This window comes from Protomyctophum parallelum (assembly GCF_964188405.1).
Source record: "Protomyctophum parallelum genome assembly, chromosome: 6".
Lineage (NCBI taxonomy): Eukaryota > Metazoa > Chordata > Actinopteri > Myctophiformes > Myctophidae > Protomyctophum > Protomyctophum parallelum.
This window is the reverse complement of record NC_139701.1, coordinates 29559463-29585589: the sequence shown is the minus strand read 5'-3', so window position 1 is coordinate 29585589 and position 26127 is coordinate 29559463. Positions and strand designations below refer to the sequence as shown.

Below are 26127 nucleotides of genomic sequence, written 5' to 3'. Positions count from 1 at the left end.
TGTGTTGCGGAGGATGAGAGGAATGCTCTCATCCTCCGCAACACCCATTCCCATACACCGCTATACACCGCAAGGATATGGGCTATAGCCCATATCGTACGGCATACTATAGCACGCCGTTTTTCATCATTTTTGAGGTTTTGAAAAAAATGAAAAAAAAACAAAACATGGGTTATAGCCCATCGTTTTTTTAAATTTTGATATATTTTTTTGACCTCGTTTTTCATCATTTTTGAACATGGGCTATAGCCCATACCGCACGGCATACTATAGCACGCCGTTTTTCATCATTTTTGAGGTTTTGAAAAAAATGAAAAAAAAACGAAAAAACCATGGGTTATAGCCCATCGTTTTTTGAAATTTTGATAAAAAAAAGTAACCTCGTTTCTCATCATTTTTGAACATGGGCTATAGCCCATACCATACGGCATACTATAGCACGCCGTTTTTCATCATTTTTGAGGTTTTGAAAAAAATGAAAAAAAAAAAAAAACATGGGTTATAGCCCATCGTTTTTTGAAATTTTGATATTTTTTTTAACCTTGTTTTTCATCATTTTTGAACATGGGCTATAGCCCATACCGTACGGCATACTATAGCACGCCGTTTTTCATCATTTGTGAGGTTAAAAAAAAAAAATCATCATTTTTGCCATTGAGGCCCATTGTAAATTTGAAAGCACTATATTTCTAAAACTATGAAACATTTCAAAGATTCCTTTTCAGACAAACATGTCCACCGTAAGATGAACCTAAGTAGGCTAGAATGGGGTTGCTAGGTGTAAGTATGTAGGACTAGTAGCATGCCAAAGTTTGTGCTATTGCCATAGAGAATGCATTGGGCGTTTAAGTTAAATAACTCATAAACTACAAAACATAAAAATTAAAAAAAGTTCCAGCATGTGTCTCCACAGTAAGCTGAATAATAAAAAGTGTGAATGGAGTTTCTAGGTGAAAGTGACTTTTGACGTGCCTATAAAGCTGCCATTGAGCCCCATGTTAAACGTCTCAAATTTGAAAGCACTATATTTCTAAAACTATGGAAGATTTCAAAGATTCCTTTTCAGGCAAACATGTCCACCGTAAGATGAACCTAAGTAGGCTAGAATGGGGTTGCTAGGTGTAAGTATGTAGGACTAGTAGCATGCCAAAGTTTGTGCTATTGCCATAGAGAATGCATTGGGCGTTTAAGTTAAATAACTCATAAACTACAAAACATAAAAATTAAAAAAAGTTCCAGCATGTGTCTCCACAGTAAGCTGAATAATAAAAAGTGTGAATGGAGTTTCTAGGTGAAAGTGACTTTTGACGTGCCTATAAAGCTGCCATTGAGCCCCATGTTAAATGTCTCAAATTTGAAAGCACTATATTTCTAAAACTATGGAAGATTTCAAAGATTCCTTTTCAGGCAAACATGTCCACCGTAAGATGAACCTAAGTAGGCTAGAATGGGGTTGCTAGCTGTAAGTATGTAGGACTAGTAGCATGCCAAAGTTTGTGCTATTGCCATAGAGAATGCATTGGGCGTTTAAGTTAAATAACTCATAAACTACAAAACATAAAAATAAAAAAAAGTTCCAGCATGTGTCTCCACAGTACGCTGAATAATAAAAAGTGTGAATGGAGTTTCTAGGTGAAAGTGACTTTTGATGTGCCTATTGAGCTGCCATTGAGCCCCATGTTAAATGTCTCAAATTTGAAAGCACTATATTTCTAAAACTATGAAAGATTTCAAAGATTCCTTTTCAGGCAAACATGTCCACCGTAAGATGAACCTAAGTAGGCTAGAATGGGGTTGCTAGGTGTAAGTATGTAGGACTAGTAGCATGCCAAAGTTTGTGCTATTGCCATAGAGAATGCATTGTGTTGCGGAGGATGAGAGGAATGCTCTCATCCTCCGCAACACCCATTCCCATACACCGCTATACACCGCAAGGATATGGGCTATAGCCCATATCGTACGGCATACTATAGCAAGCCGTTTTTCATCATTTTTGAGGATTTGAAAAATATCTAAAAACGATGGGCTATAACCCATCGGTTTTTTTTTCTTCTTTTTTTTCAAATCCCCAAAAATGATGAAAAACGGCGTGCTATAGTATGCCGTACAGTATGGGCTATTAGACGAGCGTCTAAAAATGAGATAAAAAAGTCAAAAAATACACGTCTAAAACACGTCTAAAAATAGACGTGTTTTAGACGTCTATTTTTGACGTTTTTTATCCCATTTTTGACCATGGGCTATAGCCCATACTGTACGGCATACTATAGCAAGCCGTTTTTCATCATTTTTGAGGATTTGAAAAAAATCTAAAAACGATGGGCTATAACCCATCGGTTTTTTTTTCTTCTTTTTTTTCAAATCCCCAAAAATGATGAAAAACGGCGTGCTATAGTATGCCGTACATTATGGGCTATTAGACGAGCGTCTAAAAATGGGATAAAAACGTCTAAAAATAGTCGTCTAAAACACGTCTAAAAATAGACGTGTTTTAGACGTCTATTTTTAGACGTTTTTTATCCCATTTTTGACCATGGGCTATAACCCATACTGTACGGCATACTATAGCAAGCCGTTTTTCATCATTTTTGAGGATTTGAAAAAAATCTAAAAACGATGGGCTATAACCCATCGGTTTTTTTTTCTTCTGTTTTTTTTAAATCCTCAAAAATGATGAAAAACGGCGTGCTATAGTATGCCGTACAGTATGGGCTATTAGACGAGCGTCTAAAAATGAGATAAAAACGTCAAAAAATACACGTCTAAAACACGTCTAAAAATAGACGTGTTTTAGACGTCTATTTTTTGACGTTTTTTATCCCATTTTTGACCATGGGCTATAGCCCATACTGTACGGCATACTATAGCAAGCCGTTTTTCATCATTTTTGAGGATTTGAAAAAAATCTAAAAACGATGGGCTATAACCCATCGGTTTTTTTTTCTTCTTTTTTTTCAAATCCCCAAAAATGATGAAAAACGGCGTGCTATAGTATGCCGTACATTATGGGCTATTAGACGAGCGTCTAAAAATGGGATAAAAACGTCTAAAAATAGTCGTCTAAAACACGTCTAAAAATAGACGTGTTTTAGACGTCTATTTTTAGACGTTTTTCATCCCATTTTTGACCATGTGCTATAGCCCATACTGTACGGCATACTATAGCACGCCGTCTTTCATCATTTTTGAGGATTTGAAAAAAAACTAAAAACGATGGGCTATAACCCATCGGTTTTTTTTTCTTCTTTTTTTTCAAATCCCCAAAAATGATGAAAAACGGCATGCTATAGTATGCCGTACATTATGGGCTATTAGACGAGCGTCTAAAAATGGGATAAAAACGTCTAAAAATAGTCGTCTAAAACACGTCTAAAAATAGACGTGTTTTAGACGTCTATTTTTAGACGTTTTTTATCCCATTTTTGACCATGGGCTATAACCCATACTGTACGGCATACTATAGCAAGCCGTTTTTCATCATTTTTTAGGATTTGAAAAAAATCTAAAAACGATGGGTTATAACCCATCGGTTTTTTTTCTTCTTTTTTTTCAAATCCCCAAAAATGATGAAAAACGGCGTGCTATAGTATGCCGTACATTATGGGCTATTAGACGAGCGTCTAAAAATGGGATAAAAACGTCTAAAAATAGTCGTCTAAAACACGTCTAAAAATAGACGTGTTTTAGACGTCTATTTTTAGACGTTTTTTATCCCATTTTTGACCATGGGCTATAACCCATACTGTACGGCATACTATAGCAAGCCGTTTTTCATCATTTTTGAGGATTTGAAAAAAATCTAAAAACGATGGGCTATAACCCATCGGTTTTTTTTTCTTCTGTTTTTTTTAAATCCTCAAAAATGATGAAAAACGGCGTGCTATAGTATGCCGTACAGTATGGGCTATTAGACGAGCGTCTAAAAATGGGATAAAAACGTCTAAAAATAGTCGTCTAAAACACGTCTAAAAATAGACGTGTTTTAGACGTCTATTTTTAGACGTTTTTTATCCCATTTTTGACCATGGGCTATAACCCATACTGTACGGCATACTATAGCAAGCCGTTTTTCATCATTTTTTAGGATTTGAAAAAAATCTAAAAACGATGGGTTATAACCCATCGGTTTTTTTTCTTCTTTTTTTTCAAATCCCCAAAAATGATGAAAAACGGCGTGCTATAGTATGCCGTACATTATGGGCTATTAGACGAGCGTCTAAAAATGGGATAAAAACGTCTAAAAATAGTCGTCTAAAACACGTCTAAAAATAGACGTGTTTTAGACGTCTATTTTTAGACGTTTTTTATCCCATTTTTGACCATGGGCTATAACCCATACTGTACGGCATACTATAGCAAGCCGTTTTTCATCATTTTTGAGGATTTGAAAAAAATCTAAAAACGATGGGCTATAACCCATCGGTTTTTTTTTCTTCTGTTTTTTTTAAATCCTCAAAAATGATGAAAAACGGCGTGCTATAGTATGCCGTACAGTATGGGCTATTAGACGAGCGTCTAAAAATGAGATAAAAACGTCAAAAAATACACGTCTAAAACACGTCTAAAAATAGACGTGTTTTAGACGTCTATTTTTTGACGTTTTTTATCCCATTTTTGACCATGGGCTATAGCCCATACTGTACGGCATACTATAGCAAGCCGTTTTTCATCATTTTTGAGGATTTGAAAAAAATCTAAAAACGATGGGCTATAACCCATCGGTTTTTTTTTCTTCTTTTTTTTCAAATCCCCAAAAATGATGAAAAACGGCGTGCTATAGTATGCCGTACATTATGGGCTATTAGACGAGCGTCTAAAAATTGGATAAAAACGTCTAAAAATAGTCGTCTAAAACACGTCTAAAAATAGACGTGTTTTAGACGTCTATTTTTAGACGTTTTTTATCCCATTTTTGACCATGGGCTATAGCCCATACTGTACGGCATACTATAGCAAGCCGTTTTTCATCATTTTTGAGGATTTGAAAAAAATCTAAAAACGATGGGCTATAACCCATCGGTTTTTTTTTCTTCTTTTTTTTCAAATCCCCAAAAATGATGAAAAACGGCGTGCTATAGTATGCCGTACATTATGGGCTATTAGACGAGCGTCTAAAAATTGGATAAAAACGTCTAAAAATAGTCGTCTAAAACACGTCTAAAAATAGACGTGTTTTAGACGTCTATTTTTAGACGTTTTTTATCCCATTTTTGACCATGGGCTATAGCCCATACTGTACGGCATACTATAGCAAGCCGTTTTTCATCATTTTTTAGGATTTGAAAAAAATCTAAAAACGATGGGCTATAACCCATCGTTTTTTTTTTCTTCTGTTTTTTTTAAATCCCCAAAAATTATGAAAAACGGCGTGCTATAGTATGCCGTACAGTATGGGCTATTAGACGAGCGTCTAAAAATGAGATAAAAACGTCAAAAAATACACGTCTAAAACACGTCTAAAAATAGACGTGTTTTAGACGTCTATTTTTTGACGGTTTTTATCCCATTTTTGACCATGGGCTATAGCCCATACTGTACGGCATACTATAGCAAGCCGTTTTTCAACATTTTTGAGGATTTGAAAAAAATCAAAAAACGATGGGCTATAACCCATCGGTTTTTTTTCCTTCTTTTTTTTCAAATCCCCAAAAATGATGAAAAGCGGCGTGCTATAGTATGCCGTACATTATGGGCTATTAGACGAGCGTCTAAAAATGGGATAAAAACGTCTAAAAATAGTCGTCTAAAACACGTCTAAAAATAGACGTGTTTTAGACGTCTATTTTTAGACGTTTTTCATCCCATTTTTGACCATGTGCTATAGCCCATACTGTACGGCATACTATAGCACGCCGTCTTTCATCATTTTTGAGGATTTGAAAAAAAACTAAAAACGATGGGCTATAACCCATCGGTTTTTTTTTCTTCTTTTTTTTCAAATCCCCAAAAATGATGAAAAACGGCATGCTATAGTATGCCGTACATTATGGGCTATTAGACGAGCGTCTAAAAATGGGATAAAAACGTCTAAAAATAGTCGTCTAAAACACGTCTAAAAATAGACGTGTTTTAGACGTCTATTTTTAGACGTTTTTTATCCCATTTTTGACCATGGGCTATAACCCATACTGTACGGCATACTATAGCAAGCCGTTTTTCATCATTTTTTAGGATTTGAAAAAAATCTAAAAACGATGGGTTATAACCCATCGGTTTTTTTTCTTCTTTTTTTTCAAATCCCCAAAAATGATGAAAAACGGCGTGCTATAGTATGCCGTACATTATGGGCTATTGGACGAGCGTCTAAAAATGGGATAAAAACGTCTAAAAATAGTCGTCTAAAACACGTCTAAAAATAGACGTGTTTTTGAATTAAAAAAAAAAAAAAAAATCCTCGTTTTTCATCATATTGGACCAGGGGCTATAGCCCATATCGTACGGCATACTATAGCACGCCATTTTTCATCATTTTTGAGGATTTGAAAAAAAAACAAAAAAAACGATGGGTTATAGCCCATCGTTTTTTGAATTTTTGAATTTTTTTTTAATCCTCGTTTTTCATCATATTGGACCATGGGCTATAGCCCATGTCGTACGGCATACTATAGCACGCCGTTTTTCATCATTTTTGAGGATTTGGAAAAAAAAAAAAAAAACGATGGGTTATAGCCCATCGTTTTTTTAATTTTTGAACTTTTTTTTTAATCCTCGTTTTTCATCATATTGGACCGTGGGCTATATAGCCCATATCGTACGGCATACTATAGCACGACGTTTTTCATCATGCGTTATAGCCCATCGTTTTTAGATTTTTTTTAAACCTCGTTTTTCATCATTTTGGACCATATCGTACGGCATACTATAGCACGCCGTTTTTCATCCTGTTTGAGGATTTGAAAAAAATGAAAAAATGAAAAAAACGATGGGTTATAGCCCATTGTTTTTTTGTTTTTTTTGAAAAAAGAATTATCCTCATTTTTCATCATTTTTGACCATGGGCTATAGCCCATATCGTACGGCATACTATAGCACGCCGTTTTTCATCATTTTTGCCATTGAGCTCCATTGTAAATTTGAAAGCACTATATTTCTAAAACTATGAAACATTTCAAAGATTCCTTTTCAGGCAAACATGTCCACCGTAAGATGAACCTAAGTAGGCTAGAATGGGGTTGCTAGGTGTAAGTATGTAGGACTAGTAGCATGCCAAAGTTTGTGCTATTGCCATAGAGAATGCATTGGCCGTTTAAGTTAAATAACTCAAAAACTACAAAACATAAAAATAAAAAAAAGTTCCAGCATGTGTCTCCACAGTAAGCTGAATAATAAAAAGTGTGAATGGAGTTTCTAGGTGAAAGTGACTTTTGACGTGCCTATAGAGCTGCCATTGAGCCCTATGTTAAATGTCTCAAATTTGAAAGCACTATATTTCTAAAACTATGAAACATTTCAAAGATTCCTTTTCAGGCAAACATGTCCACCGTAAGATGAACCTAAGTAGGCTAGAATGGGGTTGCTAGGTGTAAGTATGTAGGACTAGTAGCATGCCAAAGTTTGTGCTATTGCCATAGAGAATGCATTGGCCGTTTAAGTTAAATAACTCAAAAACTACAAAACATAAAAATAAAAAAAAGTTCCAGCATGTGTCTCCACAGTAAGCTGAATAATAAAAAGTGTGAATGGAGTTTCTAGGTGAAAGTGACTTTTGACGTGCCTATAGAGCTGCCATTGAGCCCTATGTTAAATGTCTCAAATTTGAAAGCACTATATTTCTAAAACTATGAAACATTTCAAAGATTCCTTTTCAGGCAAACATGTCCACCGTAAGATGAACCTAAGTAGGCTAGAATGGGGTTGCTAGGTGTAAGTATGTAGGACTAGTAGCATGCCAAAGTTTGTGCTATTGCCATAGAGAATGCATTGGCCGTTTAAGTTAAATAACTCAAAAACTACAAAACATAAAAATAAAAAAAAGTTACAGCATGTGTCTCCACAGTAAGCTGCATAATAAAAAGTGTGAATGGAGTTTCTAGGTGAAAGTGACTTTTGACGTGCCTATAGAGCTGCCATTGAGCCCTATGTTAAATGTCTCAAATTTGAAAGCACTATATTTCTAAAACTATGAAACATTTCAAAGTTTCCTTTTCAGGCAAACATGTCCACCGTAAGATGAACCTAAGTAGGCTAGAATGGGGTTGCTAGGTGTAAGTATGTAGGACTAGTAGCATGCCAAAGTTTTTGCTATTGCCATAGAGAATGCATTGGCCGTTTAAGTTAAATAACTCAAAAACTACAAAACATAAAAATAAAAAAAGTTACAGCATGTGTCTCCACAGTAAGCTGAATAATAAAAAGTGTGAATGGAGTTTCTAGGTGAAAGTGACTTTTGACGTGCCTATAGAGCTGCCATTGAGCCCTATGTTAAATGTCTCAAATTTGAAAGCACTATATTTCTAAAAATATGAAACATTTCAAAGATTCCTTTTCAGGCAAACATGTCCACCGTAAGATGAACCTAAGTAGGCTAGAATGGGGTTGCTAGGTGTAAGTATGTAGGACTAGTAGCATGCCAAAGTTTGTGCTATTGCCATAGAGAATGCATTGGCCGTTTAAGTTAAATAACTAAAAAACTACAAAACATAAAAATAAAAAAAAGTTCCAGCATGTGTCTCCACAGTAAGCTGAATAATAAAAAGTGTGAATGGAGTTTCTAGGTGAAAGTGACTTTTGACGTGCCTATAGAGCTGCCATTGAGCCCTATGTTAAATGTCTCAAATTTGAAAGCACTATATTTCTAAAACTATGAAACATTTCAAAGATTCCTTTTCAGGCAAACATGTCCACCGTAAGATGAACCTAAGTAGGCTAGAATGGGGTTGCTAGGTGTAAGTATGTAGGACTAGTAGCATGCCAAAGTTTTTGCTATTGCCATAGAGAATGCATTGGCCGTTTAAGTTAAATAACTCAAAAACTACAAAACATAAAAATAAAAAAAGTTACAGCATGTGTCTCCACAGTAAGCTGAATAATAAAAAGTGTGAATGGAGTTTCTAGGTGAAAGTGACTTTTGACGTGCCTATAGAGCTGCCATTGAGCCCTATGTTAAATGTCTCAAATTTGAAAGCACTATATTTCTAAAAATATGAAACATTTCAAAGATTCCTTTTCAGGCAAACATGTCCACCGTAAGATGAACCTAAGTAGGCTAGAATGGGGTTGCTAGGTGTAAGTATGTAGGACTAGTAGCATGCCAAAGTTTGTGCTATTGCCATAGAGAATGCATTGGCCGTTTAAGTTAAATAACTCAAAAACTACAAAACATAAAAATAAAAAAAAGTTCCAGCATGTGTCTCCACAGTAAGCTGAATAATAAAAAGTGTGAATGGAGTTTCTAGGTGAAAGTGACTTTTGACGTGCCTATAGAGCTGCCATTGAGCCCTATGTTAAATGTCTCAAATTTGAAAGCACTATATTTCTAAAACTATGAAACATTTCAAAGATTCCTTTTCAGGCAAACATGTCCACCGTAAGATGAACCTAAGTAGGCTAGAATGGGGTTGCTAGGTGTAAGTATGTAGGACTAGTAGCATGCCAAAGTTTTTGCTATTGCCATAGAGAATGCATTGGCCGTTTAAGTTAAATAACTCAAAAACTACAAAACATAAAAATAAAAAAAGTTACAGCATGTGTCTCCACAGTAAGCTGAATAATAAAAAGTGTGAATGGAGTTTCTAGGTGAAAGTGACTTTTGACGTGCCTATAGAGCTGCCATTGAGCCCTATGTTAAATGTCTCAAATTTGAAAGCACTATATTTCTAAAAATATGAAACATTTCAAAGATTCCTTTTCAGGCAAACATGTCCACCGTAAGATGAACCTAAGTAGGCTAGAATGTGGTTGCTAGGTGTAAGTATGTAGGACTAGTAGCATGCCAAAGTTTGTGCTATTGCCATAGAGAATGCATTGGCCGTTTAAGTTAAATAACTCAAAAACTACAAAACATAAAAATAAAAAAAAGTTCCAGCATGTGTCTCCACAGTAAGCTGAATAATAAAAAGTGTGAATGGAGTTTCTAGGTGAAAGTGACTTTTGACGTGCCTATAGAGCTGCCATTGAGCCCTATGTTAAATGTCTCAAATTTGAAAGCACTATATTTCTAAAACTATGAAACATTTCAAAGATTCCTTTTCAGGCAAACATGTCCACCGTAAGATGAACCTAAGTAGGCTAGAATGGGGTTGCTAGGTGTAAGTATGTAGGACTAGTAGCATGCCAAAGTTTTTGCTATTGCCATAGAGAATGCATTGGCCGTTTAAGTTAAATAACTCAAAAACTACAAAACATAAAAATAAAAAAAGTTACAGCATGTGTCTCCACAGTAAGCTGAATAATAAAAAGTGTGAATGGAGTTTCTAGGTGAAAGTGACTTTTGACGTGCCTATAGAGCTGCCATTGAGCCCTATGTTAAATGTCTCAAATTTGAAAGCACTATATTTCTAAAAATATGAAACATTTCAAAGATTCCTTTTCAGGCAAACATGTCCACCGTAAGATGAACCTAAGTAGGTTAGAATGGGGTTGCTAGGTGTAAGTATGTAGGACTAGTAGCATGCCAAAGTTTGTGCTATTGCCATAGAGAATGCATTGGCCGTTTAAGTTAAATAACTCAAAAACTACAAAACATAAAAATAAAAAAAAGTTCCAGCATGTGTCTCCACAGTAAGCTGAATAATCAAAAGTGTGAATGGAGTTTATAGGTGAAAGTGACTTTTGACGTGCCTATAGAGCTGCCATTGAGCCCTATGTTAAATGTCTCAAATTTGAAAGCACTATATTTCTAAAACTATGAAACATTTCAAAGATTCCTTTTCAGGCAAACATGTCCACCGTAAGATGAACCTAAGTAGGCTAGAATGGGGTTGCTAGGTGTAAGTATGTAGGACTAGTAGCATGCCAAAGTTTGTGCTATTGCCATAGAGAATGCATTGGGCGTTTAAGTTAAATAACTCAGAAACTTCAAAACATTTCAAAGTAAAACGTTCCAGCATGTGTCTCCACAGTAAGCTGAATAATAAAAAGTGTGAATGGAGTTTCTAGGTGAAAGTGATTTTTTGACGTGCCAAAATCTGCCATTGAGCCCCATGTTAAAAGTCTCAAATTTGAAAGCACTATATTTCTAAAACTATGACACCTTTCAAAGATTCCTTTTCAGGCAAACATGTCCACCGTAAGATGAACCTAAGTAGGCTAGAATGGGGTTGGTAGGTTTAAGTATGTAGGACTAGTAGCATGCCAAAGTTTGTGCTATTGCCATAGAGAATGCATTGGGCGTTTAAGTTAAATAACTCAGAAACTACAAAACATTTCAAAGTAAAACGTTCCAGCATGTGTCTCCACAGTAAGCTGAATAATAAAAAGGGTGAATGGAGTTTCTAGGTGAAAGTTCTTTTTTGACGTGCCAAAATCTGCCATTGAGCCCCATGTTAAAAGTCTCAAATTTGAAAGCACTATATTTCTAAAACTATGACACCTTTCAAAGATTCCTTTTCAGGCAAACATGTCCACCGTAAGATGAACCTAAGTAGGCTAGAATGGGGTTGGTAGGTTTAAGTATGTAGGACTAGTAGCATGCCAAAGTTTGTGCTATTGCCATGGAGAATGCATTGGGCGTTTAAGTTCAATAACTCAGACACTACAAAACATTTCAAAGTAAAAAGTTCCAGCATGTGTCTGCACAGTAAGCTGAATAATAAAAAGTGTGAATGGAGTTTCTAGGTGAAAGTGATTTTTCTGGTGCCAATGTCTACCAGTGAGCCCCATTGTAAATTTGAAAATTTGAAAGCACTATATTTCTAAAACGATGAAACATTTCAAAGATTCCTTTTCAGGCAAACATGTCCACCCTAAGATGAACCTAAGTAGGCTAGAATGGGGTTGCTAGGTGTAAGTATGTAGGACTAGTAGCATGCCAAAGTTTGTGCTATTGCCATAGAGAATGCATTGGCCGTTTAAGTTAAATAACTCAAAAACTACAAAACATAAAAATAAAAAAAAGTTCCAGCATGTGTCTCCACAGTAAGCTGAATAATAAAAAGTGTGAATGGAGTTTCTAGGTGAAAGTGACTTTTGACGTGCCTATAGAGCTGCCATTGAGCCCTATGTTAAATGTCTCAAATTTGAAAGCACTATATTTCTAAAACTATGAAACATTTCAAAGATTCCTTTTCAGGCAAACATGTCCACCGTAAGATGAACCTAAGTAGGCTAGAATGGGGTTGCTAGGTGTAAGTATGTAGGACTAGTAGCATGCCAAAGTTTGTGCTATTGCCATAGAGAATGCATTGGGCGTTTAAGTTAAATAACTCAGAAACTTCAAAACATTTCAAAGTAAAACGTTCCAGCATGTGTCTCCACAGTAAGCTGAATAATAAAAAGTGTGAATGGAGTTTCTAGGTGAAAGTGATTTTTTGACGTGCCAAAATCTGCCATTGAACCCCATGTTAAAAGTCTCAAATTTGAAAGCACTATATTTCTAAAACTATGACACCTTTCAAAGATTCCTTTTCAGGCAAACATGTCCACCGTAAGATGAACCTAAGTAGGCTAGAATGGGGTTGGTAGGTTTAAGTATGTAGGACTAGTAGCATGCCAAAGTTTGTGCTATTGCCATGGAGAATGCATTGGGCGTTTAAGTTCAATAACTCAGACACTACAAAACATTTCAAAGTAAAAAGTTCCAGCATGTGTCTGCACAGTAAGCTGAATAATAAAAAGTGTGAATGGAGTTTCTAGGTGAAAGTGATTTTTCTGGTGCCAATGTCTACCAGTGAGCCCCATTGTAAATTTGAAAATTTGAAAGCACTATATTTCTAAAACGATGAAACATTTCAAAGATTCCTTTTCAGGCAAACATGTCCACCCTAAGATGAACCTAAGTAGGCTAGAATGGGGTTGGTAGGTTTAAGTATGTAGGACTAGTAGCATGCCAAAGTTTGTGCTATTGCCATAGAGAATGCATTGGGCGTTTAAGTTAAATAACTCAGAAACTACAAAACATTTCAAAGTAAAACGTTCCAGCATGTGTCTCCACAGTAAGCTGAATAATCAAAAGTGTGAATGGAGTTTCTAGGTGAAAGTGATTTTTTGACGTGCCAAAATCTGCCATTGAGCCCCATGTTAAAAGTCTCAAATTTGAAAGCACTATATTTCTAAAACTATGACACCTTTCAAAGATTCCTTTTCAGGCAAACATGTCCACCGTAAGATGAACCTAAGTAGGCTAGAATGGGGTTGGTAGGTTTAAGTATGTAGGACTAGTAGCATGCCAAAGTTTGTGCTATTGCCATAGAGAATGCATTGGGCGTTTAAGTTAAATAACTCAGAAACTACAAAACATTTCAAAGTAAAACGTTCCAGCATGTGTCTCCACAGTAAGCTGAATAATAAAAAGGGTGAATGGAGTTTCTAGGTGAAAGTTCTTTTTTGACGTGCCAAAATCTGCCATTGAGCCCCATGTTAAAAGTCTCAAATTTGAAAGCACTATATTTCTAAAACTATGACACCTTTCAAAGATTCCTTTTCAGGCAAACATGTCCACCGTAAGATGAACCTAAGTAGGCTAGAATGGGGTTGGTAGGTTTAAGTATGTAGGACTAGTAGCATGCCAAAGTTTGTGCTATTGCCATGGAGAATGCATTGGGCGTTTAAGTTCAATAACTCAGACACTACAAAACATTTCAAAGTAAAAAGTTCCAGCATGTGTCTGCACAGTAAGCTGAATAATAAAAAGTGTGAATGGAGTTTCTAGGTGAAAGTGATTTTTCTGGTGCCAATGTCTACCAGTGAGCCCCATTGTAAATTTGAAAATTTGAAAGCACTATATTTCTAAAACGATGAAACATTTCAAAGATTCCTTTTCAGGCAAACATGTCCACCCTAAGATGAACCTAAGTAGGCTAGAATGGGGTTGCTAGGTGTAAGTATGTAGGACTAGTAGCATGCCAAAGTTTGTGCTATTGCCATAGAGAATGCATTGGCCGTTTAAGTTAAATAACTCAAAAACTACAAAACATAAAAATAAAAAAAAGTTCCAGCATGTGTCTCCACAGTAAGCTGAATAATAAAAAGTGTGAATGGAGTTTCTAGGTGAAAGTGACTTTTGACGTGCCTATAGAGCTGCCATTGAGCCCTATGTTAAATGTCTCAAATTTGAAAGCACTATATTTCTAAAACTATGAAACATTTCAAAGATTCCTTTTCAGGCAAACATGTCCACCGTAAGATGAACCTAAGTAGGCTAGAATGGGGTTGCTAGGTGTAAGTATGTAGGACTAGTAGCATGCCAAAGTTTGTGCTATTGCCATAGAGAATGCATTGGGCGTTTAAGTTAAATAACTCAGAAACTACAAAACATTTCAAAGTAAAACGTTCCAGCATGTGTCTCCACAGTAAGCTGAATAATAAAAAGGGTGAATGGAGTTTCTAGGTGAAAGTTCTTTTTTGACGTGCCAAAATCTGCCATTGAGCCCCATGTTAAAAGTCTCAAATTTGAAAGCACTATATTTCTAAAACTATGACACCTTTCAAAGATTCCTTTTCAGGCAAACATGTCCACCGTAAGATGAACCTAAGTAGGCTAGAATGGGGTTGGTAGGTTTAAGTATGTAGGACTAGTAGCATGCCAAAGTTTGTGCTATTGCCATGGAGAATGCATTGGGCGTTTAAGTTCAATAACTCAGACACTACAAAACATTTCAAAGTAAAAAGTTCCAGCATGTGTCTGCACAGTAAGCTGAATAATAAAAAGTGTGAATGGAGTTTCTAGGTGAAAGTGATTTTTCTGGTGCCAATGTCTACCAGTGAGCTCCATTGTAAATTTGAAAATTTGAAAGCACTATATTTCTAAAACGATGAAACATTTCAAAGATTCCTTTTCAGGCAAACATGTCCACCCTAAGATGAACCTAAGTAGGCTAGAATGGGGTTGCTAGGTGTAAGTATGTAGGACTAGTAGCATGCCAAAGTTTGTGCTATTGCCATAGAGAAATGCATTGGCCGTTTAAATTAAATAACTCAAAAACTACAAAACATAAAAATAAAAAAAAGTTTGTGCTATTGGACTAGTAGCGTTTAAGTTAAATAGGTTGAGACACCCCTCTGTCTCTCACCACACCCCTTCCTCTCTCTCCTTGTATAAATATTTCAGACAGATCCAGATTTTAGTTTCATAGCCACCTCATTTTATTGTCCGAAATGACCGGGGGGCACCACCACCCACTCCCATATAATACTGCGCAAGGATCATGGTCAACCAGTGGGATCAGGACATGTTTGTTAGTGGCATTAGGGTAACTTGAACCTGCGGGTGGTTCGCCACACCACGATGCATAAACTTCAAAGCCATTTCCTTTACCACTGCACCAACACAACCTTAGCCTGACTGAATCTCTGTGCTGTTTTATCTTCTTCTTTCTTCAAAGTAAAGTTTCAGAGTAAAGACCAGACTGGGATTTGAACACACAACGTCTGGATCATGTGGACAGCCACTTAACACACTGAGCTAACAGGCTCTCTGTGTTCTGTCAGGTTCTGTCATGGTTTCTCCTCAATTATCTGACTAACATCCACGTTTAACCCTTAAATGCACTAAAGACACCTTTGATGCACAGCAAACACCATTCAAATGCTCTGTACATGATTCCAAGGCCCCATTTGAAAGGTCACACCAAGAGGAACAATTCAAAACTTAAAACCACAAAGGGCTCTGTGGCACCCATTGTTAAGATTACAACCATGTGAGCCAGAGGTTGTGAGTTCAAATCCTGTTGAGTTCCTTCAAGTTCAGCCCATAGTCAATATGAGGATTAAAAAAAAGACTAAAATCAGCCCGAGACCATGGACTATATAGCCCATGGTCTCGGAGTGATTTTCTTTTTGACCATGGGCTATAGCCCTTTGTCTTGGACGGCAGACTATAGCATGCCGTTTTTCATAATTTTTGAGGATTTGAAAAAATAAGAAAATAACACAAGACAATAAACTACAAGACATTTCAAAGTAAAAAGTTCCAGCATGTGCCTCCACAGTAAGCTGAATAATAAAAAGTTTGAATGGAGTTTCTAGGTGAAAGTGCTTTTTTGACGTGCCAATGTCTGCCATTGAGCGGCTGTAACGGATACTGTCATTGTTGAAGTCATTGTTCGTGTTACCTGAACAGATCACCTGTACTCTGTCTCGGGAACCAGCACCTTGCATCGTTTCTACACACTCTCCCACCGAAGACTCAGATCCAAGACAAGAAGATTCTGTCCACCATACAGGTTGATCTGGACCTCTGGTCCTTGTTGTTGAAGCAGCCGAGCCACAGTTCAGCTGTCTACACAGTACAGCTGATGTCTTCAGGTTCCAGTTGTCCCAACTAGCCACTGGCTTCCACTCTTCCAGATAATTCATCTCCATTATACCTGTACAGCGGCTGGTTCCTCCTACCAACCTGACAACATCAGACTCTGTAAAGTGCAGAGAATACAAGAAAGGTAACCTCCAAAAACACTTCTGAAATCAGCTGAAAGAAGTTGGAAGAAAACGCTTTAATCCACAATCTTTCGTTTTCTTTAGTTATGTGCTGGTTTAGCCTGGACTGTTGAGAAATATAATTAAATTAATTATTTTCAATGTAACAGATCCTTGTACAGTAGTTTTGATTGATAGAGGCCCTCTGTTTCTTCAGCTTGCTAGTATTTATTTGGCATTCACAGGGCGTGTAAATAGTTCCACCACCTACTCCCTATATAGCCCATGATCACTGTTGCTGCGTTATGTGAATTTTATATAGTAGGCCTTTTAATGTATTTGTGTATTATATGTAATGTTTAAATTGTTGTAAACTGACTGCCGGTGTGCCGAAGCCAAATTTCCATTTGAAGTAAACTTAACAGACAATAAAGTTTTCTTATTCTTTATGAACAGGTTGTTATAATCATTTCGTAATCTGGCCATACAGAGACCTTCACCATGATCATTAAATAGACTTAAATGATTTGTCAAATCTATCAGCTGTGGAGCACACCTGACAACAAATTGACCAACAACAACACGAGACATTTTTAGGGGACTCTCTTCTGTGACAGATATTAAATATCTACCGGTACTTTGATATTTTCAATGCTAATGAAGAAAGAGGGAATAAGCCATACATTTTTCAACCTAATAGATGTATGGTCAGTCTGCCCCACTCCCATGGCATTCATCCAGTGTATCCTGAAGGTTGAATCAACACACAACATTTAGCCTGATAATCTATTGACTGTGATATGATGGCTGTCTCACCCACAGCCATGCATGCCAAAACCAGGTGCAACTCCGGTCAGAGTCTAGACCCGCAGTAGTGCATTGCAATATTTTAGGCTAAAGTGCAGACAAAGTCCAGAGCCGTCAACAAAGTTTTCATACTACCAATTACACAGATATTTAACATACACTTTCTAATGTGTTACTAAATTCCTCCCCTTGAAGGACACATTTATTTTTCTTTTATGTATATCACAATAACATTTCTAGAGAAGAATAAGATACCTTTATAATAAATGCTTGGGCACAATTAACAGATGAAGCAGCAAAGTCAGCATAAAGTCATATCTTTTCACAGAGACAAGGTCAAGGTAAACTTCCACAAGGGAAATTTGTCTTGGGCTTTCACCCCTGCTGCACAACATTACACAAGTGCACACATAGTGTGACTAATCTAAGCTCTTACACCTCTCCCAGAGGGCAGAATTACAAACTCTCCATTTAAAACATGGGTAACATCACTAACAATTCTTTGAGCATGTTTTAATATGTAGCCTGCTCACAAATAGACTGCAGAGAGGGGAGTTGTCTTACCCCTATGATCTTCCCTAAACTGTGATACCAAACCTGACCAGGCTTTCCGAGACTGCTCGATAGAACACTAACATAAATTTTTGGTCAACACCATGAACCCTGAGACATTGGAGAAAGTGCAGTCTTTGCGGTAGTTTACTACAGAGACTGTACATGTGTGTTCCAAGTTAGTGAGTTGTCAATCCAGATGCCCAAATATTTGTATGAGGAGCCCTGTGAGATGGTTGAGTCATGAATGACCACAGGCCTGTGATCAGTGATCACCAATACTCTTGGGGTCAAATACCATCTCCTGTGTCTTCTTAACATTAAGAACAAAGTGGTTGGCCCGGACGGTTAGCTCAACAGTCTGGGCACCTAGCTAGGCTGCTGAACCAGCCTGACAGCATGCCGCGGGTTCGACTCCCGATCCCGACTGCCTTTGCTGCGAGTCTTCCCCCCACATCTCTGCAAAAATGAATAGTACCATCTAATAATAAGAGGATGGACATTAAGGTCCCTCAACCGCTTAATTAAGAGACGTGGCTGTATTGTATTAATTGCTGAGCTGAAATCTACAAGAAGAAGGCGTGCATAAGCTTTATCGTCCAGGCAGGGTCTCCTATATGCAAACTAAAAATCATCCAATGAACAGCCAACCACCGCCTTCAACAGACTGATAATGATTTTTCTGAGACAAAGTGAATTGACTGATTCATAAGTTGGCATTTCTAACCGTGAGGTATCCATTCACCATCCACACAGTAATTTGAAAGATCCCACAAAGTCAACATTGCAACCCACTTTGATTTACAAGAGTATAGGAGTCTGCCATCAGTTGTCACAATCAGTTGTCACAATCTGAATGGGACTATTTGTTTGTAAAAAAAAAAAAAAAAAATTAATAAAAAGAAGAAAGAAATATAATCTAATATTATATATGAGAATGGTCTTACCTTCAGCACTCATTACTTTCAGATGCAACCATATAAAAAGGAGATAGCTTTGCATTTTCACATGCATTTTGTTCTTCATCAATTAAGAACTAAACTGCACAGAAGCAAAATGATGCCTGGATGATTTGAAAGTCTGTTCTAGTCCCTCAGAAAAGGGACTTTACTTTATATGACATAGAGGTTGTGACACATGATGAAGTCAGCAGTTTGTTTTGGCTGATGGAGTGGAATATTTCACCGCAACGGCAAGGGTTTCATAGAAGAGGGGCTTCTCATAAACACGGACTGCTTTGGTTTACATTTTCATTTTGTCATAAATATTTACAGACTTTTGCATCCATAAAAACATATTCAAGATTCAAGATTTCTATTGTTACATCTTATTATAGTAAGTATAAGTACTAATGGGTAGCCTACTTAAAGGACCACTTCACCAGTTTTCAACATCTCTTCATATAATTGGTCCTCACTAAGGTTCATGATAAAACACCACCATTGTTTTCGTACTTGGTCTGTGTCTCATAGGAGACACCCGTCCACCAGTGACATCATCATTAGGCATATCTTTTTTTAAACAATATATTTAGATTTTTATTATCATCAGAACTATGGCTTATTTTTTTGCATTGCAACTGTGGACGGGTTTCTGAACTGCCCACAGCCATCCTATGAGACACAGACTGAGTAGAAAATCATGAACATTAGTGAGGACCAATTATATGAAGGTAGGTTGAAAACTGGTGAAGTGGTCCTTTAAACTTTAAAATAATAGACCAAGTCAATTCTTTAAAGTTTAAAGAATTGACTTCGTGATTTGGTCTATTATGTTTTTATTAAACAAAGCAAAGGTATGTTTGTTTTCTCTGATAATCATTGGCAGTAATCAGCAAACAAAACAATTTATGTTTAAATCCAAAAAGCTACAGCACCCTTTCAAGGTTCAAGGTGTTTATTGACACACAAACATACAAATGCAGCTGATGGCAGCATTATTACAGGCTATACTACTGTAGGGGAAGGATTCTAGCCTACTCTGAGTCTGACTCTATAACAAAGATATATAGAGAGTTTAATATATTCAAGTGCACATTTTCTTCATTTCATCCTAGACTTTTCTTCGTTTATTGCAGTCAAATGAGACGTGGTTTCTGAATTGTGAGTATGTTGTAGATGTAGATGTGTGGACGATTGGCTAGATTTGTACAATAAGTGATGAATGGGGTTTGTATAGAAAGCTAAAAGCTTAGAGGCACCACAGAGAGCATCCTGACTATGGCTGCTTCACTGATTGGTATGGCAGATGCACCGACCTCAACCGCACAGCAATGCAGAGGGTTGTGCGAACAGCCGAACACATCAGCGGATGTGATCTCCCCCCCATCGAAGCCCTACAACGATCGTGGAATTATGAAGGACCCAAGACATCCCAAACGCAGACAGTTTGAGATGCTGCCGCATGGAAAACCTTTTCGCAGTCTCAAAGCCACTGGAAAAAGACTGCAAAAAAGCTTCTTTCCCCGAACAATCAGATACATGAACGAACTGATAAGAATTAAGAACCAGAGCGAAACAGGGCAAAGGAAAACTACTCCCCCACACACATGCACACGCACGCACACACACACACACACACACACACACACACACACACACACACACACACACACACCTCTCGCACTATGCTCGAACTGCACCTTTATGTGTTGTGCACATGGGGCATAGCCTCGAATTGCACCTTTCTAAAAAAAAAGATCTCTATATGGAACATAAGCTTTACCTAACTTTGCTACTACAGGGAAAACATGCACATGTCTGAAGGAAGCCAAAATAAGTTTTACTCTTATGTAACTGTACACAACCTTGAACATTGAACTGTAGGTGGAAGCATGTCTGGAAAGGCCACAAATCCAATTTATACTCTGTTGTACAATGGTGTTGCTTTCCGAAAGGAACACACTACAAGCCAACAACACGATGCAACGTGTTTGCATATGACCTGTGACGGGGCCTTAAAGCCATGTACAGTAACATAACATGTTAGCCCTGTTGTGTTTCCAGAGTTCTAACTAAGGGGCTGTATATATGAATGCAACATTCCGTAGGATCGGACATGCAACACATTTTATTCGGGGCAGGACCCTTGACTTAAGTCCCGGTAATGTTCGATTTGGCTCAAACCATACTCGGTACTCCTCCCAAGGTGTTTGGAGAGAGAGAGGGACAGCCTAACTGAAAACCAGTTTAATCAGTCTGCTTTTTATGAGCATTCGAGTTCTGGACAAGGAGAGCATAACTAACGCTTCCATCCACATGGCTGTATAGCCTAGTAGAGATGTAGCGCCGGCCGGGAGGTGAACCCGGGTTTCCCCATTCCACAGGCACGTACGTTACCAGTCGACTAAAGAGTCATGGCCCAATGGGCGAGTATCAACGCAGTACCGTATAGCCTGAGACCAATGTTCTCTGAGTTGATTGAGACGGTAAGCTTTTCCACTCAGAGCAGTACGGCTGGTTTTCATTAAAATTATGTATGTATAGTAGCTACATTAGGCCTTCTAGTGCTATGTTTCGTTTGTGTCTTGCATGGGTGCATCAAAGTCAAACTGCAATGTCGAGCAATTCAATGTATCTGTCCTGTCATGTTTTGTATAAGGAAATAAAAGAAGATTGCATTTGATCCTCGCATATCTCCCTCAGGCTGTGCCTGTGTTATATTTACATTAGCGTAGCTAATGTGTGTGTCTACTATCCTTGTCAGTATCATGATACTAACTGACATGATACTGAGATTATATACTAGTGTCCATGATACTGACACGATGATGACTGATGTGTCAGTATCATGGTCAGTTTCATGGTCAGACAATCAGGGACGTGATGAATCTGAAATGTTTATCAACATTTGTATACGTGACAGGGCCTGACATTTAAGGGGCTTCGCGCCAGATCAGTCTCTATCCTTTTAATACTCTATGGAAATAAGATGTTAGAAAAAGGTGAATATTAAAAGGTTACACAATTGTCTGTCTGGACAGACGGACAGACAGATATAGGTATAGATAATTTAATTTAAATGGATGGGGTAAGCAACAAGTAAAACATTCGAAGATGTCCATTCATCCTCATTACCAGTATTTGTTGTTCATCATTGGATCTTTTGAATCCTGTTGTGACAGATAACCTGGGTAGGCTGGAGGTTGGTCTGCATAACCTACTGGAGGTTGGGCTGCATAACCTCCTGGTGGTTGGGCTGCATAACCTACTGGAGGTTGGGCTGCATAACCTACTGGAGGTTGGGCTGCATAACCTCCTGGTGGTTGGGCTGCATAACCTGGTGCTGAAACAGGAAGAGGCTGACTAGCTGGCATGGCATAGCTCTCTTGCCTAACCATATGGACCTGGTGATTTGACACGGTTGGAGCATTTTGAATGACTGTAATATTTGAAGATTGCACATGGTTGATGACCGTGGGACTCTTCTTGCGATATTTCAGCTCACGGTGCATCTGACACCAGGAGCACCACATGCAGAAGCAGGAGGTTGCAACATCATTGCAGAGAGAACCCTATGGGAACCACAATTTATTTTAGTAATTTTAGTATTAATAGTATAGTATAACCTCACACACAATCTCTCTGGAACACACACACACACACACACACACACACACACACACACACACACACACACACACACACACATCTTTAAAAATATGAAAGCAACATCCAATCATACCCAAATTACTATGATATACAGTAGTTCGTATTTTAGTCCTAAATTACTGTTGTCAGCTTGTAACTCAGTGTTTAGCTTTTTGCATTGTTTACTATGTATACAATGCAAATGGTCATTTGTACAAATGACATATTGGTATATTTTAGATTGCATTATATTGCACCAGACCTTGATTCTGTATTTGTATCGAACGGCAACTCGAACAGCCAAAGCACCAGGAGGCACAAACAGAGGAATCCCAATGGCTCCTGCTATTATGAGAGGGCAGCATATGTCTAGTAAGGGGAAACAATGATTTTCTCCAAGTTTTGCTGTGGTGTCACAGGCAAGGCAAGGACAGCACCAGAACCCATAGCAACCTGGAAAACAACAAAAATATATTCATATAATTATAACACATACAGATGAGGTACTGTAGATATATTAATTTGATGTATTAATTGAAAGTAAATTCTAAATAAATTTGAAAATAGCAATGGACAATGTGTTTCAGAGGCCTGTTCCCAAAATATTTGAAAAATATAATTACTGTAAATAAAAATGAAATGCTGATAAATTGATATTGATACTGACAAGTATTCATATTATCACAGCAGCTCAAGAGAGCAGAGTTCCAGGCCGTCTCCACAGGTTCTGCATTGTTGGTATTGGTAATTGGCTGTTGGGTGATAACTACTGAATTCGCCATAGCAACCGGTCAACCTGCAATCAAAATACAGAATACAACTATAAAACTGTGCTCTGACACCCCAGACACCGGGTTGCCGACCCAAGGCCTGCTCATTTTGGTCATAGCCACTTGGAATGGGATTTGATGTATGTTACAGTATGTTGTGTCATGATCCAAGGAATCCAGGGGTAAACGAATGTTGATTGTACGACCTATACAGTAAGAGTTAAAGGACAAAACATGTTTTTTGATTGATTGATTGATTGATTTATTAACATTTTGCAGAATTACTGTACATTTCAAGTACAACTCAATACAACAACTGTTAACTGTGAGTGGACGACACCATAAAGCATTACACTTGTTTACAATAGGGCCCATCATTTTCAATTCATCAAAACAATTAGAGACGTACGAATATACACAAGTATATAGTCAAAACAGGAAATCATCATATGATAAAAAGGGAAAAGAAACATATACAGTGAGGGGGAAAAGGGGTGGGTGGGGGATTCAGATTTTACGGGGGACAGTTTCTAATTGCAGCCATCCGTAGGTGCCCTTTGAGGGCGGTTTTGAAGGTGTCATGGGATTCGAATGTCGACGTTTGTGCCGAATCTGGGTTGCACATGGTTGAACTTCCTCTGGTGTTGTGGGTGTGGACTTCGTTGACATTAAGGAAGTATTTAGACAGGTACATGGGTATCTTGGTGGTGTATCGAATCTTGTGGACCAGACCCATTGCAAGATGCTGTACTCTGTCGTCAACCCTAAGCCATTCCAGCCTGTCAAAGTGGGCAGGGGTGAGGTGGGTTCGGGGAGTGAGGCCAATATAGTAGTCTGACCAGTTTGTTGCAGTGGGCAAATCTTCCAATTCCAATGACAGTGACATCATCATCATACCCGGAAGTTATACGGGAACGCCTACTACTGAGTATTGTATTAAACAACAATAAACAACATTAAACTCACTTTGCCATTCGATTTGCCATTCACTTTATGCATGCGCATACCCCGAGTCTAGATACCATGAGTTCTTTTTGTGTGAGGGTTGGACAAAATCTGTAGTAGTAACATAAAATGTGTTTAGCAAAGATCTGTCCCATGGCGGTGCTATAATTGGCCGATTTGAAAATAAATGTGGTGGAGATTCTAAAGTTTCCATTTTTTTCTAGTGCCACACCACGTCACGACAAAAAATAAACAAATAAAATATTAAAACATAATATGATAATAAATGTCAGAAGGCGGATATACATTTAACATACGTATGTACTGTATTTATGTCTGTCTGTCTGTGAGCCTCTGCGTCTGCCTATGTAAATTGTGCAGCCTTTTATGGCAATAACCAATAACTTATGTTGGTTATTGCCATCCAGATAGGGCTAGATAGTCGATTATGGGATGTATGGGGCGGGACATCCAATCATGCGTTAAAAAATGTAATCTAATTAATTTCACTAATTAATTTAGACATAGATAGATAGATAGATAGATAGATAGATAGATAGATAGATAGATAGATAGATAGATAGATAGATAGATAGATAGATAGATAGATAGATAGATAGATAGATAGATAAGTTTTATTATTAGGGGCCTCTAGTGGTGACGCATTTGACATCACAGCAAGCAGGGCAGTAGGTATTGTGCAAGAATGTATTTTCATAAAAGTAAGAAGTGTACAGTAAATAGGACAGTTGCATGGATGCAGTATTGTGTTGTATTTCCTAGGACCTATGGTATGCATTACTATTTGTGCATGGACACATACAGAGTGGTTTGGTAGAAGAAGACAGACAAGATAAACGGGTCCTGCCTTTTCAAATAGTTCTTTGTTATTGAATATTCGACTTGGAGTTGCTTTGTTTTCTCATTGTTGCAGACAGATCTCCCTTGACATTTGCTTATAAGATAATAAGCTTCTAAGCTAAATATGTGTATGTATCAAGTAATTAAATAGTTCAAGTAATTAATTCAAGAATAAATGTGTTGTTGAACCAAAACTTAAATTGCACCTTGCAGTAAATCTATTAAAGCTGGCATGCCAACTATGGACAAACAACCTAAATTCACTTGGGGTCACAGAATCTTCTGGTCTGAGACCGAGTCAAGACTAGATTATCAAAATGGAATCTTGAGATTTGACTCAAGACCGAGACCAGTCTGACTTAATGCTACGCATTTATTTAATGGTAATTCATATTATGGTTTATGTCATCATGCCATGCAAATCCTTTAGAGATACAGTAAATGCATTGTAATTTAAGTACGAAGGCAACATAATAAGCTTACCTTTTAAACAAAAACAATTAACTAAATGAAAAATGTTCAAATTGAAGTTAACCATGTTTCTTATATTGACCAAATGTCGGATTTGTAAAACCAAATATGTTGTTCTTACCAGATGTCCTTGGGGCAGATTACTGCGTCCCGCTGAAGTAAGACAGTGAATCAAGTTACTTCCCTTAAGTACTTCACACAAGAAGCATGCTGCCAAACCTGATCCTGCAAACGAAAGTACTGTTCTTAGATAGTCAATTCTGCTACAACCCTAATCGTACCATAAACTCTGTTAGCCCAGTACAGGCCAGGGTCATCCATTATGTTTCCTCTGCCCCTAAGAATCCCCCTATCCAAATTAGGCACTGTTCCTTCAGCCCCATGTTTCTTCATGAACATTGTCTCCATCCCAAATTACGTACGTATGTTTTCTCAGCCCAAAGGTACCTCAGCCCCTCAGTCCCCGTAAGCCCCACCACCAGTTGACTACATGACAACAATAGTTGTGGTGGTGGATCCATTTTAGAAAATTGATGACCATGTCATTGATATTGATGAGTCATAAATAATGACTTCTCCCTAGGTCGTCCTCAGACGAGCCCTCCATCGTCGCTTCCAGT

At 37.6% G+C, this 26127-nt stretch overlaps 1 protein-coding gene across 2 annotated transcripts; it reads right to left on the bottom strand.

Annotated features, from left to right (window-relative positions):
* Positions 1–21754: 21754 nt before the first annotated feature.
* On the bottom strand, positions 21755–25717 carry LOC310859814 (uncharacterized protein). Of its 2 annotated transcripts, XM_083766570.1 has the most exons (6): positions 25629–25717; positions 23128–23256; positions 22723–22913; positions 22150–22384; positions 21948–22077; positions 21755–21788 (listed from the first exon to the last, which is right to left on the bottom strand). In XM_083766570.1, coding segments are annotated over exons 2-6 (672 nt in total). In that variant the 5' UTR covers positions 23243–23256; positions 25629–25717; the 3' UTR covers positions 21755–21787. The 2 variants fall into 2 exon arrangements, with proteins under 2 accessions (XP_083622696.1, XP_083622695.1); XM_083766569.1 differs by having other exon boundaries at positions 21756–22077.
* Between the last annotated feature and the right edge of the window lie 410 nt (positions 25718–26127).

What these genes read in the sequence shown, in the direction of transcription:
- LOC310859814 (XM_083766569.1), bottom strand. Translation starts at nt 23,242, where the DNA reads ATGGCGAATTCAGTAGTTATCACCCAACAGCCAATTACCAATACCAAC. An exon ending in CTGTGATAATATGAATACTT is followed by an intron (nt 22,914 to 23,127) that starts GTCAGTATCAAT and finishes GTTGTTTTCCAG; the next exon opens with GTTGCTATGGGTTCTGGTGC. An exon ending in GATACAAATACAGAATCAAG is followed by an intron (nt 22,385 to 22,722) that starts GTCTGGTGCAAT and finishes TGGTTCCCATAG; the next exon opens with GGTTCTCTCTGCAATGATGT.